Below are 18,957 nucleotides of genomic sequence, written 5' to 3' on the forward strand. Positions count from 1 at the left end.
GCCAAGTGCTGTATTGATTTGATTAAAACTCACTCCTGAAACTTTATTTTCAAAGAAAACTTATTCTCTTTTTTTTATGAATTTTGAGGAGTCCTCCTAGCAAGTCAGCCTCATAGCTTATAAGAAGGGCATGTGATTCATAGTTACTTGTAATTAGGGTCATTTCAACAGTTGTCAGTGGGAAAGTTAAGGAAAAGGGTTTTTTAAATGTTTGTTAATTCTTTATTTTGATAAAATTTAAAATTTGAAGAAAAGTCATCGTACTAGACAAGGCATGCTCGGGTGTCTTTTACCAGATGCATCCCTGCCATTTGCTCCCTCCCGCACTCCTCTCGCCTCCCTCACCCCCAGCGCTGCCCGCTGCTCTCCCTGGTCCTCTGTTTACATCACCTCCATTTCAGCCAGTGAGCATGGGGGTGGGGGGCACAGACATTCAGTCTGTAGCACACTTATGTAACCGTCATGGAGATGAGGGAATTGCACGCTGATACAATGTTTAGTCCATGGTTCATATTTCAGTTGTGTCCACTTCTTCCGTGATGTCCTTTTCGGCCCCGCAGCCAGCCCACTAAGGAACCAAGGCCAGCTCATGCGTTGTTGTTTGTTGTCATGTCTCTTTTGGGAAAGGTGTTTAACCGAGTTTGAGTGACCCAGTGTCTCAGAACCAGGTCTGGCTGTGTGCGCTCTGCAGAATTCTGTAAAGGAAAGTTTCATAAACTAGATGATGGAGCAGTCCACATTCATGGCTCAAACCAGCTTGTGCCAGGCAGCCACGGTTCTGTGTGCCGGCTCCTGTGTCGCCCTCCTCCGCGCATCTGCAGGTGATCTCCTGTCGGTTAGTGAGGGGAAGCTAATTTGCCACAGAGGATGGCAGATGGCATTGTGGAGGGAGATCACCAGCCCCCAGGATGCATTTCCCCTTTCGGCTCTCCTGGCTCTCCCGCTGTGTCCCTAGAAGCCTAACCCTCACTGTGACCTGTGTTAGTCAAAGGAAATACCTCATGAGGGAAGAGGAGCTGGGGAAATGCCAGATGTCCTTGAGGAGAGCTCAGCTGTCGTTGAAGGCAGAGCTTAGCTGAAACGGCATTCCTCAGTCTAAGAAGGTCTTGGGGTGACAGCAGAAGCACAGTCCAGGGAGTTGGCCGCCACCAGCTTTAGAGCCCCTTCCTAGACCGACCTTGAGGTGGACAGCTCACATGGCCCTTCTCCAGAATGCTCTCCCCTCTCCCTCCGCCTGGCCCACGGCTCCTGGCCCGCTCCCCGAGGCTCACCCGACCCTGCCCCTCCCACACAGAGAGAGGGATTATGTGGTGAAAGGAGGGGTGAAATGGAGGAGGAGAGAAATCAAACTCTGTGCTGGAAGATCTCCCATCTGGTCCACCCTGCTGCCAGCACCCACACTCTTTCTCCAAGTCCACCCTGTCCTCTGGGTGCTGAGAGCCTGAGCCCTGTGGGCTGCTCCCTCCTGCTCCTCTCACCTCGGCTGCGCCCTGCGCTCCTGCTCCTCACCCTGTCACCTCGGCTGCGCCCTGCGCTCCTGCTCCTCACCCTGTCACCTCGGCTGCGCCCTGCGCTCCTGCTCCTCACCCTGTCACCTCGGCTGCGCCCTGCGCTCCTGCTCCTCACCCTGTCACCTCGGCTGCGCCCTGCGCTCCTGCTCCCCTGCTCCTCACCCTGTCACCTCGGCTGCGCCCTGCGCTCCTGCTCCTCACCCTGTCATCTCGGCTGCGCCCTGCGCTCCTGCTCCTCACCCTGTCACCTCGGCTGCGCCCTGCGCTCCTGCTCCTCACCCTGTCACCTCGGCTGCGCCCTGCGCTCCTGCTCCTCACCCTGTCACCTCGGCTGCGCCCTGCACTCCCCGCCAGTTCTCTCCCTCTCTGTCCCCCTGAGCTCTCCCCTTGGGCCCAGTGAGCATCAGCAATGGCTCGGGAAGCCAAGAGGCAGGTTATCTCCAGAAGATCTCCAGAAGCCCAGTTGGAAAATTAGAGGAGCATTTTTCTCTAGGTAAAAATGTACGTAGGTGATGTCTATAGCATAGTGCACTCTCACAGTCAGATACATTATGACTAAAAAGTTAGGATCTGGGGGCCTAACTGTCCATGTAACAGTCATTCTAGGAAAAAGCATGTCAAGTTCCCAAAAACCTTCTTACACCACACGTGACTCCTGATTGGCTTTCCCTACTCTGTAATTGACCGTATTCCTGTGTATTTAGTGGATAAGGCTCTCTAAATTGATCGTGTTCTCTGGGATACACACATACACACACACACACACACACAACACACACACACACACGGATAAAATTTCCTCATCAACTGAAATTAACCAGATAGGTAAAACCAAGCAACTTTAAAACCCTGTAAAGTTAATGGCATGGAGGTAGTCTCCATTTTTGTTTATTTTTGCAAAGTATCATTCTGATGTTCCAGTGTTCCAAAGAAAAATAATAATAAAAAGAGTGAGAAGAAAAACCACAGAAAGTTACAATGTTTTAATTTAAAGTGCCAGTACTGTAGATGCAGGTCTCTGACCCACCTGGGAATGAGGAAGCTGCACCCCTCAGACAAAGCAGCTGTGGCTGGTGTTGGACAGGGAGCCCTCTGCGTTTACCTGTTTGCTAGCGCACACAGTGCTACAGGCCGAGACTCACCTGTCTTTCACTTCTCTCTCCTATTTCTCCTTTGTACTTGTTAAAAACAGCGGGTCACAGAAAGTCGAGAGAGCCAAATGACGATTGAAGAGAGAAAGCACCTCATTACGGTGAGAGAGGAAGCCTGGAAGACGAGAGGCAAAGGAGCAGCGAACGACTCCACCCAGTTCACGGTGGCCGGGAGGATGGTGAAGAAAGGTCAGCGTGTGCGAGTGTGTGTGTGGTACACGCGTGTGTGTGTGCGCACGCATGTTCCATCACTCCTGGAGGGCAGGGGCCTGTGACAGCTCAACTGAAACAATCTAGCCACAGTGTTTTTTAGTGTTCAGTCTCACTGATGTTGGTTTGGGAGTAGGTTTTCTGAGATACTACTACTGAAAACTTTTTTTATATACATAGCATCTTTGATATTAAAAGCGTAATTTGGTCAGTCACATTTCAAAACTTAGCAGTTTGGAAATTCAGTTCAGGTTTCAAAAGCAATTTCAAATCTGCTAAGAAACCTTAGTCCTTTCCTATAGTTGCTTTTAAATTTCTATTTTCTTGCGATCTGGCAACCACTTAACCCAAGTTAGCCCTTCTTGGTGAAGGAGTTTCTCTCTCCTCCACTGTAGGGTAATTTATAGGTCCCTTTCCATCAAATCAGAGCTCTCTAGGTATAAACCCGGACTTCCAGGTATGTTTCATAGATATTTAAAAGAGATGTCCAATTCAAGGCAGTGGGATCTCCATGCAGACAGTCATTTCTCTTGCGTCCGAGTTCTTCGAACTGGTTTGCAGCTTGTTTCTAAAGATGTATGAAATTGAAGAGGTTAGTAAAGTCACCAGATCCTCCATATTCTGTAGGAAATGGTTAAAATTCGGGAATCCCTTTGTCTCCTGTATGCACACCTTCATTTTCTAAAGTATTATTTGAAAACAGATTTTCTAACTTAGTGATAAAGATCTTCACAGTCACTTACAGTTCATTTATAGCATCATCAGCTCTTTAGATTCATCCTTCCCCTTTCTCATAATCTTTGGAGGATCTTTACTCATAAGTAGTGCCTAACCCATTGTAGTCTCATAATAAACATTTGCAGAGGGAAGAGAAGGAGGGAAAGACCCTGAATTTTGATTAACTCAAACCTTGGTGGAAAAATTTTCTCTCACAAATTCTTCCCTATTCTTGGAATTATCAAAAGAGAACCCAGATAACATACTCCCACAGAATGAGGTAGCATGTATCATCACCAAGTCGCAGAATTGTGTATCAAGTTCAACTGCTTTATCATGAGTCCTGCCCTGTGTTAACAAAAGCATCCCCTTAAGGGCCACGCTCATCAAGAACGACTCAACTCACACTGAGAACTTGAACGAGAGCTCCGATCTCCCAACCTCTAGCCTGGACTTTTAGCCTGATGACTTTCTATTTTGTTTTTTTGTTTTTTCTCTTCAATCTTAAAAATCACAATTTATTTGTAAGCATCTCTTACTACCAAACCCCCCTGCCTCATCCACATCCAAGTTAGGGAAAGAAGATTTGCTCCTATGTGGGTTTGGAGAGCAAGGTCCAAGAAGTTCCTGTCCCTTAGTGGATGTTTCATTCATATTTTCCTGAATGAGTCAGGGATCTTTATATAACAGATGCTGTATTGCTGGCTCAGGAAACAATGTTCTTATACTTTTTTAACCTAATGAAAAAAACCCTTGCACCCTATTTTTCTAATATTTGTTACTACCTCCTGGGTTGTGTATTCCACGTGAGTCATTAGCTCTTTTTGATGGGCAGTATGGTGGCATCCAATGGGTACTCCAGAATAAAATCGCCCCCCACACCACAGCCACGGAGACAACCCATCTCATCAGGCCATAGTGGCACATTCACAGCCTCGAGTTCCTCTGCATCTAGGAATTGCCGGGAGGCAAACGGTGCCCTCATTTTCATGCCAGAAAACAACTCTCCCCTCGCCTCAGACTTTCTGAGAGGAAGGGAGAAAGAGAAGGATACAGGAAAGACTTTCTCCCTTTTTTAGATACTCCTAGAATCTCTGTAACAATTAGTTCTCCAAAAGGTGTCTGTGGCATTCCAGTATTCTCCTGGAAGAAAAGCCCTGGCCAGTTGACTTAGTGGTAAAGTGTCGGCCTGGCGTACGGAAGTCCTGGGTTCGATACCCAGCCAGGGCACACAGGAGAAGCAACCATCTGCTTCTCCACCCTTCCCCGTTGCCTTTCTCTCTCTTTCTCTCTTCCCCTCCCACAGCCAGGGCTCCATTGGCCTCTGCCTCAGGTGCTAGAATGGCTCTGATTGCAACGAAGCTACGCCCCAGATGGGCAGAGCATTGCCTCCTGGTGGGCATGCCGGGTGGATCCCCGTTGGGCGCATGCTAGAGTCTATCTCTCTGCCTCCCTGCCTCTCACTTCAGAAGAAAAAAAAAAAAAACGTACTCAAAGTATGCCTTTGGACAAGATGGGTGTGACAATGTGCCCAAAGAGAGTGAGTGACTGGTTATTGCCCAAAGACATCATTGGAATGAAGTACTACGGGGAGTGTTTTGTTTTAACAATATGTAATTTAAATCTATTTATCCTCCCCCATTGCAGAGAAATACTTACCTCGCTGGGAAAGAGATGGACCAGGTCCGAGAGCTCTCCTGCGTGCTTGGGCCTGGATGGGCAGCAGGGGGCCCTGGCGGTGCCGAGGGCCAGGCCCTGGCTGTCTGGGGAGTCTGGCCTGTTCCATAGCTTCAGAGTTAATGACCTCTGTGTTAATGAACCTTTCCATTTTTCTTAGGCATCCTTTTAGTAGGTAATGATTTTACTTACTGCCCCAACCAGTAATAACATTCCACCTATCTTTATTATCCTTCAAGAAAATTTACTTTCTCATTGATACATAACCCTTTGCAGGTTTGATAACTGAAATAAGTTTTGAAAATTGTTTTGACACCCTCAAGCAAATCTATGCACATTTTGAGGACTTGTAGAATAGCACCTAAAACTTAAGTTTTAAATTATAGTTCAGTATTTTTTCCCTTAAAACTTTTATGCTATCATGCATCTTTCCCTTGCTCACAGAAGGAAGAAGCAAAGCGATTTAATTATGTATTTGTCCTTGTAAGTGATTGTGACTCACCTCTTCCTCAGAGGTTGTTCTTTGAGGGGTGCTCACAGTGGCAGTGTCATCTACGATTTCACAGTTGCTACAAATGGATACAGAAAACATTGACACCTTATTTTGTTCTTTGTAAATGTACTAATTTCCCTTTTGAAATGCTTCTACTTAAATTGGTGAGTGGGGGGGTATACTGATTTATGTTTTTATGAAAATATCTCGTTCAAACGAGACACTTTTTAATGCTGGAATTCCTCTTTCCCTCTTGTATGTCCCTCTCCATTTCTTCTTTTAAAGCTCACAAATCAATTTCAGTGTATAAGCTTCTGTGTCTTTCATCTAAAAGGTTAGCACTCTTGAGTTCTTATTGCTTAATAGAACCACGTTCCTCTAAGGGATGCCCCCCTCACCTTAGCCTGGCAGGAAGCTGCGGTGCTGGGAGCCCCTTGCCGGCCAGTGGCGCCCACCTGTTCTCCTCTTCCTCGTTGGGAGGTGGTGCAGATGTGCTGTCCTCAGGTCTGTCCACCTCCACAAAGGGCCTTTGGAACTCACACGCCATTCGTTCAAGCGCATTCTGATAACCGACTGTGCTTCCTTATTCCGTTTACATGTGTGGACGTGTTTTTCCACATGTCCTCACTGTCCCTTTTGGATTAGCAGCTTACCAGCTACCACTATCCTTAGAAACTCCAGATTCTCTCTACGTGTGCAGCTGTCCTATACAGTCACGGTGCCTGCCAAACATATATGTGTGTGCACACATGCATGTGGGTGTGTCAGTTTTTTTCTTTTTAATTTTTATTTATTGATTTCAGTGAGAGGAAGGGAGAAAGAGAAGGAGACAGGAACATCGATCTGCTTCTGTATATGCCCTGCCCTGGGATTGAACTGGCAGCCTGTGCTTCCAGATTATGCTCTAACCAACCGAGCATCCAGCCAGGGCTGTCAATTCTTTAAGTTTTAAAATCTATGTTGCAGATAAGAGAGAGTCAGCAAAGTCCAGGGACTTTCCAGAAGTGACCTTGGCATACTAAACAGCTCCCCTATTTGTTCTGCAGGTCTGGCATCACCCACTGCCATAACGCCAGTAGCATCCCCTATTTGCAGTAAATCAAGGGGTACGACACCCATTTCCAAACCCCTGGAAGGTAAGTTTCCAAGGCAGCCGACACGCCAGCGGCTCTGGGATGAGAAGAGTCCTCCGTGGTACTCTCTTACTGACGGTTTCTACGTGCCTAGATATCGAAGCCAGACCAGACATGCAGCTAGAGTCGGACCTGAAGTTGGACAGGCTGGAAAGCTTTCTAAGAAGGCTGAATAACAAAGGTATGTGCCAGAAGCCAGAGGGAAGCTTGGGTCGTCTGCCTAGAGCACACTGTGTTCATATCTCAGGGAGTAGCTGAGGGAACCTACAAGGAACCCGCTCTTCTCTCAGACTCTCTGAACCCTGGTTGTGATGGCTCTCTCCTCAACTAAACTGTCTTTCTTCTAGATGACTGCACCGATTTGTACTATGAGTATTACCTTTGCTGTTATCTTTTTAACAATGAAGTTACTGATCAAGGCTGACTGTATGACAAGCTCTGGTCCATATGATAATGTACTACATTGAGGACCCCAATCAGATATCTTCTTAAATCTAAATCCTTGAAATGTCATCCCATCAGAATTGTGATTTATTTTTGCTTTACCCCTGAAAGCAGATTATTTATACTTACACAAAATCAACATGATCTGGGCCTGATGAACTTTAGATTGTATGTGTCAATTCCCAGTAAGGTAGCAGCTGAGATATCTTCTAATCACAAATGATTTCTGAAAGAAAATTCTGGTAAATAAGTATTGAAATAAATATCTCAGTATAAACATCAAGGGAATATACAAAATAAAACAATAATGTACAGTAATATTCTTATCTCATAATTAAAATTTCCAGTACTTGAAACTTATCAAATACTGAACTTTGGGAATCCCTGTCATAGACACTGACCCCTAAAAGGTTGGAATAATACAAACATCCCCTTTAAACCAGAAATATAAAAGTATAGTAGGATCACTAACCTGGCTAAGCAAGCAATTCAAACAATTCACAGTTTATTACATGTATGTAAAAATGCTCTAGCCCAGGGGTCTAATCTTGTGTGCCACCTATTTTGTAAATAAAGTTTTATTGGAACACAGTCATGCCCACTTGTCACTGTATTGCCAGTAGCTGCTTGGCAGCCGAGCTCAGTAGTTACAATACATGCCATACACCCTCCCATGCAGAGCCTAGAATGTTCACTCCATAGCCCTTTGGGGAAAAGGGTTTTCTGAGCTTGATCTAGAATGAGGCTGTAGCTACTTCTGCTCCGACTCACAAAAGGGACTTAGCAGGCTTGTATATAGCAAGGCAGGCCTTGTTCTCTCCCGCCGGGCCATGTGCAAGCTTTGTTCACATTGAAGTCCTTTCGTGAGACATCAGAGAAGGCCTGCGATGCATCCATAGGACCCTAGATGTCTGTATCATGGTTTCTCCACTCCTGGATCTGAGGGGAGAAATAATTTGTAAGATATTCTGAGGTGCAGTTGGAATAATGTTTTTACATGGATTTATGTCTTTGATGTGACAGTTGGTGGGATGCAAGAATCTGTGCTCACTGTCACCGGCAAGTCTGTGAAGGAGGTGATGAAGCCAGATGATGACGAGACCTTTGCCAAGTTCTACCGCAGTGTGGATGACACTGTGCCAAGGAGTCCCGTGGAGCTGGAAGAAGACTTTGATGTCATTTTTGACCCTTATGCCCCCAAGTAAGTGACTGTGCTTCCCGTCTTTCTTCCACTGAGAACAGACTCTTTCACCAGCCCCCACCCAGGATTTTCATGAGGACCTTTTCTCTCACTGTGTTACTCCTGTGACAGAGATTCATTAGAGCCAAATTATTATGGTGCCACCCCTTATCCATGCAGAATATGTTCTAAGACCCCCAGTGGATGCCTGAAACCATGGCTAGTACCAAAGCCTTCATCTACGATGTCTTTCCTGTACTAGATACCCACCCTTTACTTCAGGGAAGCATGGCACGTCTCCTGGCATATCTGAATTGCCAGCGTCACTCCTCTTGTTCTTAGGGCCATGATTAAGTGAGATAAGGGTGAGTTGCACACAGACACTGCAATACTGTGACACTCAATCTGATAACCGAGATGACCACTAAGTGACTAATGGGCAGGAGCATCTACGGGGTGGACAAGTCATAGGACAGAGCGGAATGGCAAGCAGGTGTCCTCCTGCTGCTCAAAATGGCATGCAATTTAAAAATTACCAGTTGTTTATTTCTGGAATTTTTCATTAAATATTTTCATACCATGGTTGACCTCAGGTATCTGAAACTGTGGGTAAGAGGAAACGAGGGTATTCTCGGAGCCAGACTCAGCGTGTCATGGGGGGATAGAACATGCGTGCCCCAGAACAGCAGCACAGGGGTGGTCTGGGCAGAACGTCTCATGTACATAGCATGTGCCGCCGATGTTTGCCCTGTTCCTAAAAAGGTCACTGGATTTTATACATAACTGCAACATTGTTCTGCATGTTTTTTAGACAAGCACCATTTAGCAGAGATTTTTGTACCTGTCTTTTATTTGGAAAAACATATTTGGATCACATGGGCTCAAGTTAATACAGCTAACTAAAAAACAATAAAGCATGTTACTTAACTTACAGGAATTTGTAACATTGGTAGATCTGAGGGTTTTCTCAGTGTTGTCTGAGGGCCTGTCTTCCTTCACATGGGAACGTGACTGTACCAGCTAAGGAAAGTGATTGTGGTGTACAGTTCCTTCTGTTGTGAGTGCCAGAAAAACAATCCAAGTCAGAGTGACATTAGTAGAAGAAAGGCGTGGGGAGCTTACAGGTCACTCGTTGACAAGATTAGGTGTGAACTTGGGGTCTTAGAGGAGCCGCAGAATGTGATGTCTCTCTGGCCTGTTTTGCTCTGGGTCGGCTTCACTCTCAGGCTGTTACCATGTGGTGGGATTCAGCCACTTCTTACTCCGGGTTGTTGGCTACCTACTCGGCCCCTTCAGCATAAACAGCTTCCCTTCCCAGTAGTTCCAGCAGCTGTTCCAGGTTTCATTTTCTCGGGGCTGAGTCCATCCCTAATGCAATTAATTGTGTGGCAAAGGGGATGGAGGACGGTGGCTGGCCACAGCTGGTCTCTAGATCCCCTCCTCAGCCAGGGTGGAAGCTAGGGATGGAGTGAGGTGTGCCTCCCCAAGGGGAGTGACGATGCTCTCACCAGAAGCAGGGAAAGTACACTGGGCAGGCCACACCCACAGCTGTCAATCATGTGTATCTATTTCCTGCGAATTTTTCAGTGACCATCTCTTCCTTATGTCTGTGTAGTCATCATAAACTTTTCCTTAAGCCACTCCCGATATATTTTTTGCATGTTTTGGTATGTTTCTGCTTTATTCAATTTGCTCCCCTAAAAAAATAAGTGATTTTTCATTGCCCATATTTAACTAATATTTTGGATATTTTCATACATAGTTCTCATTCCTCTCCCAACCCAAATGTTTAAATTGTTTAAATCATTATATATAGTTTAAATATATTTATGTTCACACACGCACACACACACACACACACAGGGCAGTATTACGTATAAAGGAGGTGTGAAAGCACAGAGACCCGTGTTGCTGGAATTTGATAACAGCCACCAGAATCTGTTGGGAAATCATGTGACTGGGTCCGCCCACTGCCCACATCTGGTCTGCCCTAGAGAGTTGTGTTAATTTGTGGCAGTCAAAACTGGTGTTGTGAGCCTATTTTATTTCAGAGGAGGGCAATGGGTTGCAAGGAGACTTTCGAGATAGTTGGTGAGGAAACTGAAAAATTATTGTGTAAAAAGAAAGGTTAGTCTGGAGGAAAGGGATAAAATGGAGAAGAAATGGCTGACTGTAAATTTTTTTAATTGATTGATTGATTCATTGATTGATTGATTTTAGAGAGACAGAGAGGGGAAGGGGGAGAGAAATAAGCATCATCTGTTGTTCCACTTATTTATGCATTCATTGGTTACTCCCTGAATGTGCCCTGATGGGGATTGAACCTGCAACCTTGGCATTTCAGGATGACATTCTAACCGACTGAGCTACCCAGCCAGGGCCTGGCTACAAATTCTTAAAGGGCTTGCTAGTAACAGAAGTAGACGTGTGTATTGTTCCAGTGGGGAAAATTGGAATGGGTGTGTGGGCGCGATGGTTTAGAGAAGAACGTCCTGCCCTTGAGGGCCCTTGGGGCTGGGAACAATGAGCTGCCCATTGGGCACTATGCTCCTCAAGCAGAGCTCACGGGGTTGGATGGATGGAGGTTTCTGGGATTGTCTGGGCTCTTGAATGACACGACTCGCTCCTTGAGTATCCCTTTTATCCCCAAGGTTCTGTGACGTCCTGTCAGGGGAGTGGTGGGCGGGAGAAGGAGCTGTAAGACTGCTGATGAACTCAGGAAATAAAGCTGTGGCGCCTGCGGCTCCGGGTCAGAGACCCTCAGTGAACCAGCAGCAGGTGTCACAGACCCAGGCCGCAGCTCCGCTCTGCTCCTCAGGTTGACATCCTTGGTGGCCGAGCACAAGCGTGCCGTTAGGCCCAAACGCCGGGTCCAGGCTTCCAAAAACCCCCTGAAAATGCTGGCGGCAAGGGAAGACCTCCTGCAGGAGTATACCGAGCAGAGACTGAATGTCGCCTTCATGGAGTCAAAGAGGATGAAAGTGGAAAAGAGTGAGTATTGAGCGCCGCCGCCCTGCCTCTGTGCTGGGAAGTGGGACACGGTGGATTTAATCCTCCTGTTTCCGTCTTGCAAAGGCCAGTAAGGTGCTCAGCAGACACTCATCCAATGACAGTGACTGAGCTTGCACACACACATGCACACCTGCAGGAGCTCTGCCTGGAATTTAAAGGCTTTTCCTAGAGATTCGTACTGCATTCTCGAGCATCTGTTTCCTGGGACATTCAGATCACCCTGTTTTGCTGCATTCTCTTTCAAGAGGCTGGAGAAGGGTGGTTCTGGGCTTTGTAATTTAACCCATTTCCAGCTCTGTACACAGTAACTCTCTACTTCATCTTATTCTGGACAAAATCATTCAGTCTCCCTTGGAAAGATGTCCCGCATCACTGTTTTGCCTCATCCTGGATTTTTGTATTCTTAATCAGTGCATAAACCGGTGTTCTGTGCATTGTTTTTGATGGAACTTTCAGACTTCTTGAAGTGGGGTTTGGAGGTCAGTGAAAGGAGGGTGAGGCAGTTGGCCCCAGGCTGCCAGTCACTGGGGATAGCACTGCTCTGCTTTCCTCTGTGGGGGTGGAGGTAGGGGATACGGGGGCGGGGTGGAGTTCCATAGTTATGAAACAGAGGTTTCCTTGGTGGAGGTAATGGCAAGCATAATCTTGCTGCTTTGAATATTCTTTCTATAATTTTTCTTTTCTTATAGCACTCAAAAGCCTACTTCCTAAAGTTGTTTTTAGAAATAGAGTATTCAGACAAAGGGATGGAGTCTTTTCAGTGTCACTGGTTTACTAAGAAAGTGGATTTCAAAATGACTATGCCACATGAACTGTCAAGGTGTGTCATACTTACTCAGTATTGGGACCTAATTCCAGAAAAATATTTTTTCTGAATCTCTCTCCAGCATGTACATTTAAAATACAAAAAGTAAGACAAAACAAACAAACAGAAAAGCAGTGAGTTGAAGAAGTAAAGGTGTATTGGAATAAGCTTTCATACTTCTCCTTCACCTACACTTTTGGGGGGTGGAGAGGGTGCCTGGTGACAGGCACATATACGTTTGCTGGTCCACACTGAACACTCAGTATCTATTATTACAATCTTAAACGGAGAGCAAAGGGGCCTAGGAGATCAACAACTTGATCACTTTGCCTCCAGAAAAAGATTAGAACTAAACCACCCCTTATAGAATGCCTGCTTTTCTATTGGGGGGGGGGGAAGAAAATAAAGGCTTCTGGTAAAGGACATCTAATAGTTTTTTTTTTTTTGAGATTATGCTGTCAGCATTTCAACATTGTCAAGAATTATAACAGATTTGAGCGTAATTGCAACAAATGAGTCCAGCTCCTGATTTTATCACACGGTCACTTGATTTTTGCCTCTCTGAGGTGAGACGTGACACTTGTCAGCAAGCCGTTCATACTTCCAGTACAGTGTTGAATTCTTCATACAGTGGTCGAGCGCTGAACTGCATGGTTAACCAGACTTGGGTGTGTGCTCACCTTCAGGATTAACTTTAAAAGAAGATGATAGTGGCTATGAGTAATTTTTGATTGTCAACATTGCCATTTTGCCATAACATTGTGCCTCTCCCGGCATTATTGTGTTTCTTTATTCCATCGTCCCAGTGTCCTCCAACTCCAACTTCTCCGAAGTCACCCTGGCTGGCTTAGCCAGTAAGGAGAACTTCAGCAACGTCAGCCTGCGGAGTGTGAACCTGACGGAGCAGAACTCAAACAACAGCGCGCTGCCCTACAAGAAGCTGATGCTGCTGCAGGTCAAAGGTACTTAGGAGCAGCAGAGAGGAGCCACCACTGGGCAGGGGATTGGCAGGCGGCATCAGGGGTCCTGACTGCCCTTCATGGCCTGTCGCCTTTCCTGGGAAGGATACTTACACTTTCTGAGGACTGGCTATGTGTCAGGCTCTGAGCTACCTCCTCTCAATTAGCTTTGTAAAATCCATGGAGTGTTGCACCCACGGAGGCTCAGAGGGCTGACTTGCGCATAGCTTTCTCCTCTCCAATTTGCTCAGTGTTAGCGCCTCCATCCCTGTTCCCTGTGGCTCCACCACACACACTGCCTCACAGTTACCGGACCCCCAAGTGATCATAACATTCTCCCTACGCAGTGCTCCTGGTGGCGGCTTGGGGGGGGCGCCTCTGGAGGAGCACGTGCGGATGAGGCAGCCCCGGGAACCCACTCCACTCCTTCTGTCCAGGGCAAGAGAGGCTGAGCCCGGGGCTATGAGGACAGACTGTGGCGTCCAGAGGCAGCTGCTGGAGCTCAGTCATCAGGGGAGGATGAAGGAAACGGCCTCTTTGTCTACGCGGGTCTCCAGTGTGTTTCTGTGTAACCACTGTCCTCAGTGATGGGCTCTGTTCCTTTTGATCCGGAGGCTGCACTGTCAGTGTGATCCACCAGCAGTCACCTACGAGGTGTTGGGAGCAGCACAGGCAGAGCTGGCCTCTGGGTTGATCCCCCACAGGACGCCCCTGTGGTTTCAGATGAAAAGCGAGGAAGCCGATGCCTTACAAAGGTGGCCCTTGGCCGTGGCGTGGCTGGCCACAGCTACTAAATGCAGGGCACGGGCTGAGTGCAGAGTGGGAGGTGGGAGATAAGTGAATGAGGGGAAAGACATAGCTGCCGTCTGCCTTTCCTGGAGCAGGGAACCCTGACTAACCCACACTGTGCTATGGCAGGACACCAAGAGTGGGCCTGAGAACATGGTACCCTTGGGAAAACACTGAAGGGAACATGATCTGCCATGCTGTCATTCGGAACCGCCCTCCACCACCCTCGGTCCTGACTCTTTGAAACTGAAAGGGATACTTCAGATGGGGCACTCCCTGGTCCTTCCTGTGGCTGGGGGGCTCCCCTGTCTGCGCAGACGGTGACCCTTACCCTTGCGTGTAGGAAGAAGACACGTGCAGACGCGACTTGTGGAACCTCGAGCTTCATCACTCAACAGTGGGGACTGTTTCCTCCTGCTCTCTCCACATTACTGCTTCCTGTGGGTGGGAGAGTTTGCAAATGTCATAGAAAAGGCAAAGGTCAGTACCTGAAAATAAGGAGTTTCATTAAGCATCTCCTTCATGCACCAGTTGCCAGATGGTGACAGAGCTGCGCACAACCCCAGTGTTTCACTCTCACAAGAAGGGTTAGATATTGTCCTGAGTGTTTCTCAAATGAGCTTGCATTAGCTACTTCCATGTGATATTTTTATGACCCATCCTGCAGGTGTTAAGTCCTGGGTTTGTCCTCACTCTTGTGTAAAAAGGGAAAGGACACATCACTTCAAAGTTGCTTATGGCAGGTACCTATGAAATTCTGATACAGACCTAATGAGTGAGGATCTCCTGGGGAAAAGCCCAGAGAACAGGTAGTTTTTTTAAAAATCACATGATCTGTTGAATTTGAAGATTGAGAACTCTACTTCCAAAGAGTGGATGCCACTGTTTGTTTACGTACATTCTCCTGACTTTGTTGAGAATGCCCAACAACCCATCCCTCGGGCTCCCGTGGTCACAAGGTTTTCCTCTTGGACATGCCCCGCTTCTGGGCCTGGGTTTAGCGTGGCTCTCCAGGTAGCCACAGGCTTGTTGACCAGCGTAATTGGGTTCCTCCCTTTTTCCAGGCCTCTGAACTTGCAACGTTAATTCAGACAAAGAGGGAACTTGGTTGTAGAGCTACTTATATCCAAACTATCGAAGAAGGAATCAATACACACACTCATGCAGCCAAAGACTTCTGGAAGCTTCTGGGTGGCCCAACCAGTTACCAGTGTAAGAGTTTACTGTTTTTCAGAGAATGAAAAGACTTAAATGTCCATTCTTCTCCCCTATTTCATCTTTCTAAACCAGCCCCATTACAGCATCTGTTGTAATACCCTCTCATTGTTCATGTCCCAAAGCTGCAGGAGACCCAAAAGAGGACGAACTCTATGAAACAGCCATAATAGAGACAAACTGCACTTACCGTCTGATGGACGACAAGCTGGTTCCTGATGACGACTTCTGGGGGAAAATCCCAAAGTGCTCCCTTCTGCAATCGAAAGAGGTACAGTGTGTGGGCAGAGGACTCTGCCCAGGGCTACCCAGTGAGACAGATAGTAAGTGCCCCATAAATTCTAGCCAGTGTCGGCACCATCATGGACTGGTGACATCTGTGGAAAGGATGTTTATTTGTGATTTCAAACCATTACTGCCATCTTCAATATTATAGAATTTAGAATATTGTTCAGAGGAGGTTCAATAAATTATTGAAGGCTTTTTTGCTTTAGGGAAAATGTATCTGTTAGCCCTATCTCTTGATTTTTGAATAAATATTAAACAAAATATTTTTCAGTCCTTAAGTTTAGGAATAATAGGTGCATATATATAATTTTTTATATGTCTTTTTTCTCTCATACCACTAAATGTTTATTAAATACATACATTTCCAGTACCATTTAGTGTTTTAAGTATTGAGAGAAAAAAAAGTGAAAAACACAAAATTTCATTGAATAGAAAAGTATTAAGAAGAATGTAATCTGAAGCTAGGTTGATTGTATAATATGTATGGGTATTTAAATGAAAAATAAAGTCACAGTAAAAGAAATAATCAGGAATAATTTTAAAGAGAAAGTGAAATTGAGCCAAGTTGGAAATTAACTAGAATTTGGATTGCTGGAAATTAAGGGAGAAATTATTCTAGGAAGAAAGAGTAGAACAAACCACATGGAAATAAGAGAGAACACCACAGTCATGTGTTCATTCTGCAAACATTAAACCCTACTGCAGATTAAAATTGTGGTATGGTTTTTGCCCTTGAGGGTCTTGAAATTGTATGGAGCAGAGATCACACACATCACTGGGTCCTCTGTGCCTGGCATGTATGAAGTGGCTTGTATATGCTTAGTGAATGGATGGATGGATAGATGGATGGATGGATGGAGGAAGGGAGAGAAGAGAAGGAGCAAAGAAGGGAGGGAAGGAGAGAGGGAAGAAGGAAGGGAAGAGAAAAGAAGGATGATAGGAAGACATCCTTAACTCCTTGTTGACTCAGAATTTTTAGATAGTTTGAGCGTTCAGAGGAGGGAACATGAACTTGGGCATCTAGGATGATGAGACAGAATCCTACCCATAGGCAGAGGCTGGCTTGACAGCACCAGTTGGTCAGAGCTTGTTACGTTTTTGTGTTTGTATTGATTGCTCCGTCTAGGTTTGTATCATCACCCATTTGACTCACTGTCACTAGGGACCCTGATTCAACTGGAGCTTGTCCTTGAAATAAATACATTCTTCTGTCCTATCTGCCCAGGTACTGGTATTTGACTTCGGCAGTGAGGTTTACGTTTGGCATGGTAAAGAAGTTACACTGGCACAACGGAAAATAGCATTTCAGCTGGCAAAGCACTTATGGAATGGAACCTTTGACTATGAGAATTGTGACATTAACCCACTGGATCCTGGAGAGTGCAACCCACTTATTCCCAGGTACTCCTGTGATCTTTGGTGGTACTGTAGAGCGAGCAGATTCCCTCGAGGACCTCAGCTCTTACCCTGGTGTCCACTGTCACTCCTCGTAGGTTTCTGTCCTCATAGATGACTGCAATGCAGCACTACGAATGTTCACAAAAGAACATTTCTGTAGCTTTTACCTGGCTAATACAGAAAAAAGGATTATTGTTGTTGTTGTCTGGGAGACTTTTGTTATGGGTTATTTCTTGAGGTGAACAAATAATTCTTACTTGTGGCATTCCAGGTGCTATTGTGACTGATGACTAGCAATTGTTTAAACAAATTACATGTTGATCTGAAAACTTCCCAGAACCTAGAATGCAATCATTGATCTGAAGGAGCAGAAGCAATACATTTCTTTCTAATTTCACACTTTCCCAGCATAGCCCTTGGATTCCAGGGTTTGTCATTTGTTTGACAGTAGGTGACACTGATGCCTTTTCTTGGAAGGAGGGGGGAAGATGAGGTATTAAAATAATGATTGTAATTTTAATATTTTCTACCATGTACCAGACTTTTTAAAGTAATTTTGGTAAATCAGAAGGATAAGCACAAACTCTTAAGAAATGTGATCATAAGATAAATAATTCTTTGTGCAAAGGGCTTTTTTTTTAGCCACCAGGGGAAACAGTGTTTTTCTACTGTGAGTGCCATACCTAGGTTAGGAGCCAACAGGTGCCTAGCAGACGGCACAGAATGTCCAGTATCACAAAACTGCATTTTAATGGTTTCCATCGAACTAATGAACACATTTCAACTCTCCTACCTGGTTTCCTGTTTTAAAAAAAAATTATTGATTTTATTACTATCAAATAGAAACAATGAAAAATTTTGTCAGTATAGATAAAACATTTTCAAATCCTTTTAAACAAATGCACACTTAACCTAAAATGAGTACTGTAATAATTAGCGTTTTACAGATGGAAGCTAAGTCTAAAAGGAATATTTTATTTGTTATAATAAATATATAATGCTGAAGTGTAATATCTGTGCATTGGACAATCCTGTTTAGCAGTGATTTAGGTGAGGGAGTACTGACCCCCTGGTTTTCAACATCTCCTGGATTAGAATCAGCTGAGGAATTGAAGAAAAAAATGTCTGTGCTGGGCCCAGCCCTGGAGATGTGTTTGCAGTTCATGTGAGGTGGGGCCTATGTGTTAGTACGTCTTAAAAGCTCCCCAGAAATTTTAAGGTGCAAGCCAAGGTTAGGCCTCCAGCCTGTCTTAAGAAACAAGGAAACTGAAACCACTGAACACTGAGGAGTCATGACGTAGCCCGGTCGGACCATGTGCATCAGGACGGGGACATGCACACCTGCTCCTGCACCCTCCTGCCCACCCCACCCCACTCCCAGCCTCACATTGCTGCCGGTTCCCGTTGTGTTCATGCAGCCTCACAGCTTAAAGATCCATTTCTAAAGCAGAAACCAAGTGTAGTTTCCACAGGTGTCTTAGCAAATCTTCAGAGTCAAATTTGTATAAAAGACATTCATTCAGACATTTCTGGTGAAGACCACAGCCTCTCCAAGGAGCCTGCATTTCCCGTAGTTGCTGATACTCAGTTCTTTGAGTGGCCCAGGAGGTTGAGGTAGCAGTATTTGTACCTGTTCCTGTCTCCTTTGAGACAGGTGGCCTCTGTGATGTGCCTTAGCTGTGACGTCAGAAGCTCTAGTCTGGTCCCTGGCTGGTTGGCTCAGCGGTAGAGTGTCTGCCCAGCTTGTGGAAGTCAGGGGTTTGATTCCTGGTCAGAGCACACAGGAGAAGCAACCATCTGCTTCTCCACTTCTCCCCTTTCTGTCTGTCTCTCCTCTTTCTTCCCTTCCCACAATCATGGCTCAAGTGGTTTGAGCAAGTGGCCCCAAGCATTGAGGATGGCTCCATGACCTCTCCTCAGGTGCTAAAATAGCTCAGTTGCCAAGCAACGGAGCAGCAGTCCCAGATTGGCAGAG

At 45.8% G+C, this 18,957-nt stretch overlaps 1 protein-coding gene across 25 annotated transcripts in view; it reads left to right on the forward strand.

The window, feature by feature from the left end:
- The window catches only part of SVIL (supervillin), a 304,969-nt gene that overhangs the window by 265,820 nt on the left and 20,192 nt on the right, over positions 1–18,957 (forward strand). For all 25 annotated transcript variants that reach the window (XM_066280539.1, XM_066280541.1, XM_066280542.1 and 22 more), the window contains 10 exons: positions 2,704–2,851; positions 6,806–6,895; positions 6,987–7,073; positions 8,360–8,537; positions 11,335–11,507; positions 13,140–13,295; positions 14,425–14,561; positions 15,146–15,293; positions 15,422–15,567; positions 16,810–16,985. In XM_066280539.1, coding sequence (XP_066136636.1) covers positions 2,704–2,851; positions 6,806–6,895; positions 6,987–7,073; positions 8,360–8,537; positions 11,335–11,507; positions 13,140–13,295; positions 14,425–14,561; positions 15,146–15,293; positions 15,422–15,567; positions 16,810–16,985 — 1,439 coding nt within the window. The remainder of the gene's footprint in view (positions 1–2,703; positions 2,852–6,805; positions 6,896–6,986; positions 7,074–8,359; positions 8,538–11,334; positions 11,508–13,139; positions 13,296–14,424; positions 14,562–15,145; positions 15,294–15,421; positions 15,568–16,809; positions 16,986–18,957) is intronic.

This window comes from Saccopteryx bilineata, chromosome 5 (genome assembly GCF_036850765.1).
Source record: "Saccopteryx bilineata isolate mSacBil1 chromosome 5, mSacBil1_pri_phased_curated, whole genome shotgun sequence".
In the NCBI taxonomy this organism is placed as follows: Eukaryota; Metazoa; Chordata; class Mammalia; order Chiroptera; family Emballonuridae; genus Saccopteryx; species Saccopteryx bilineata.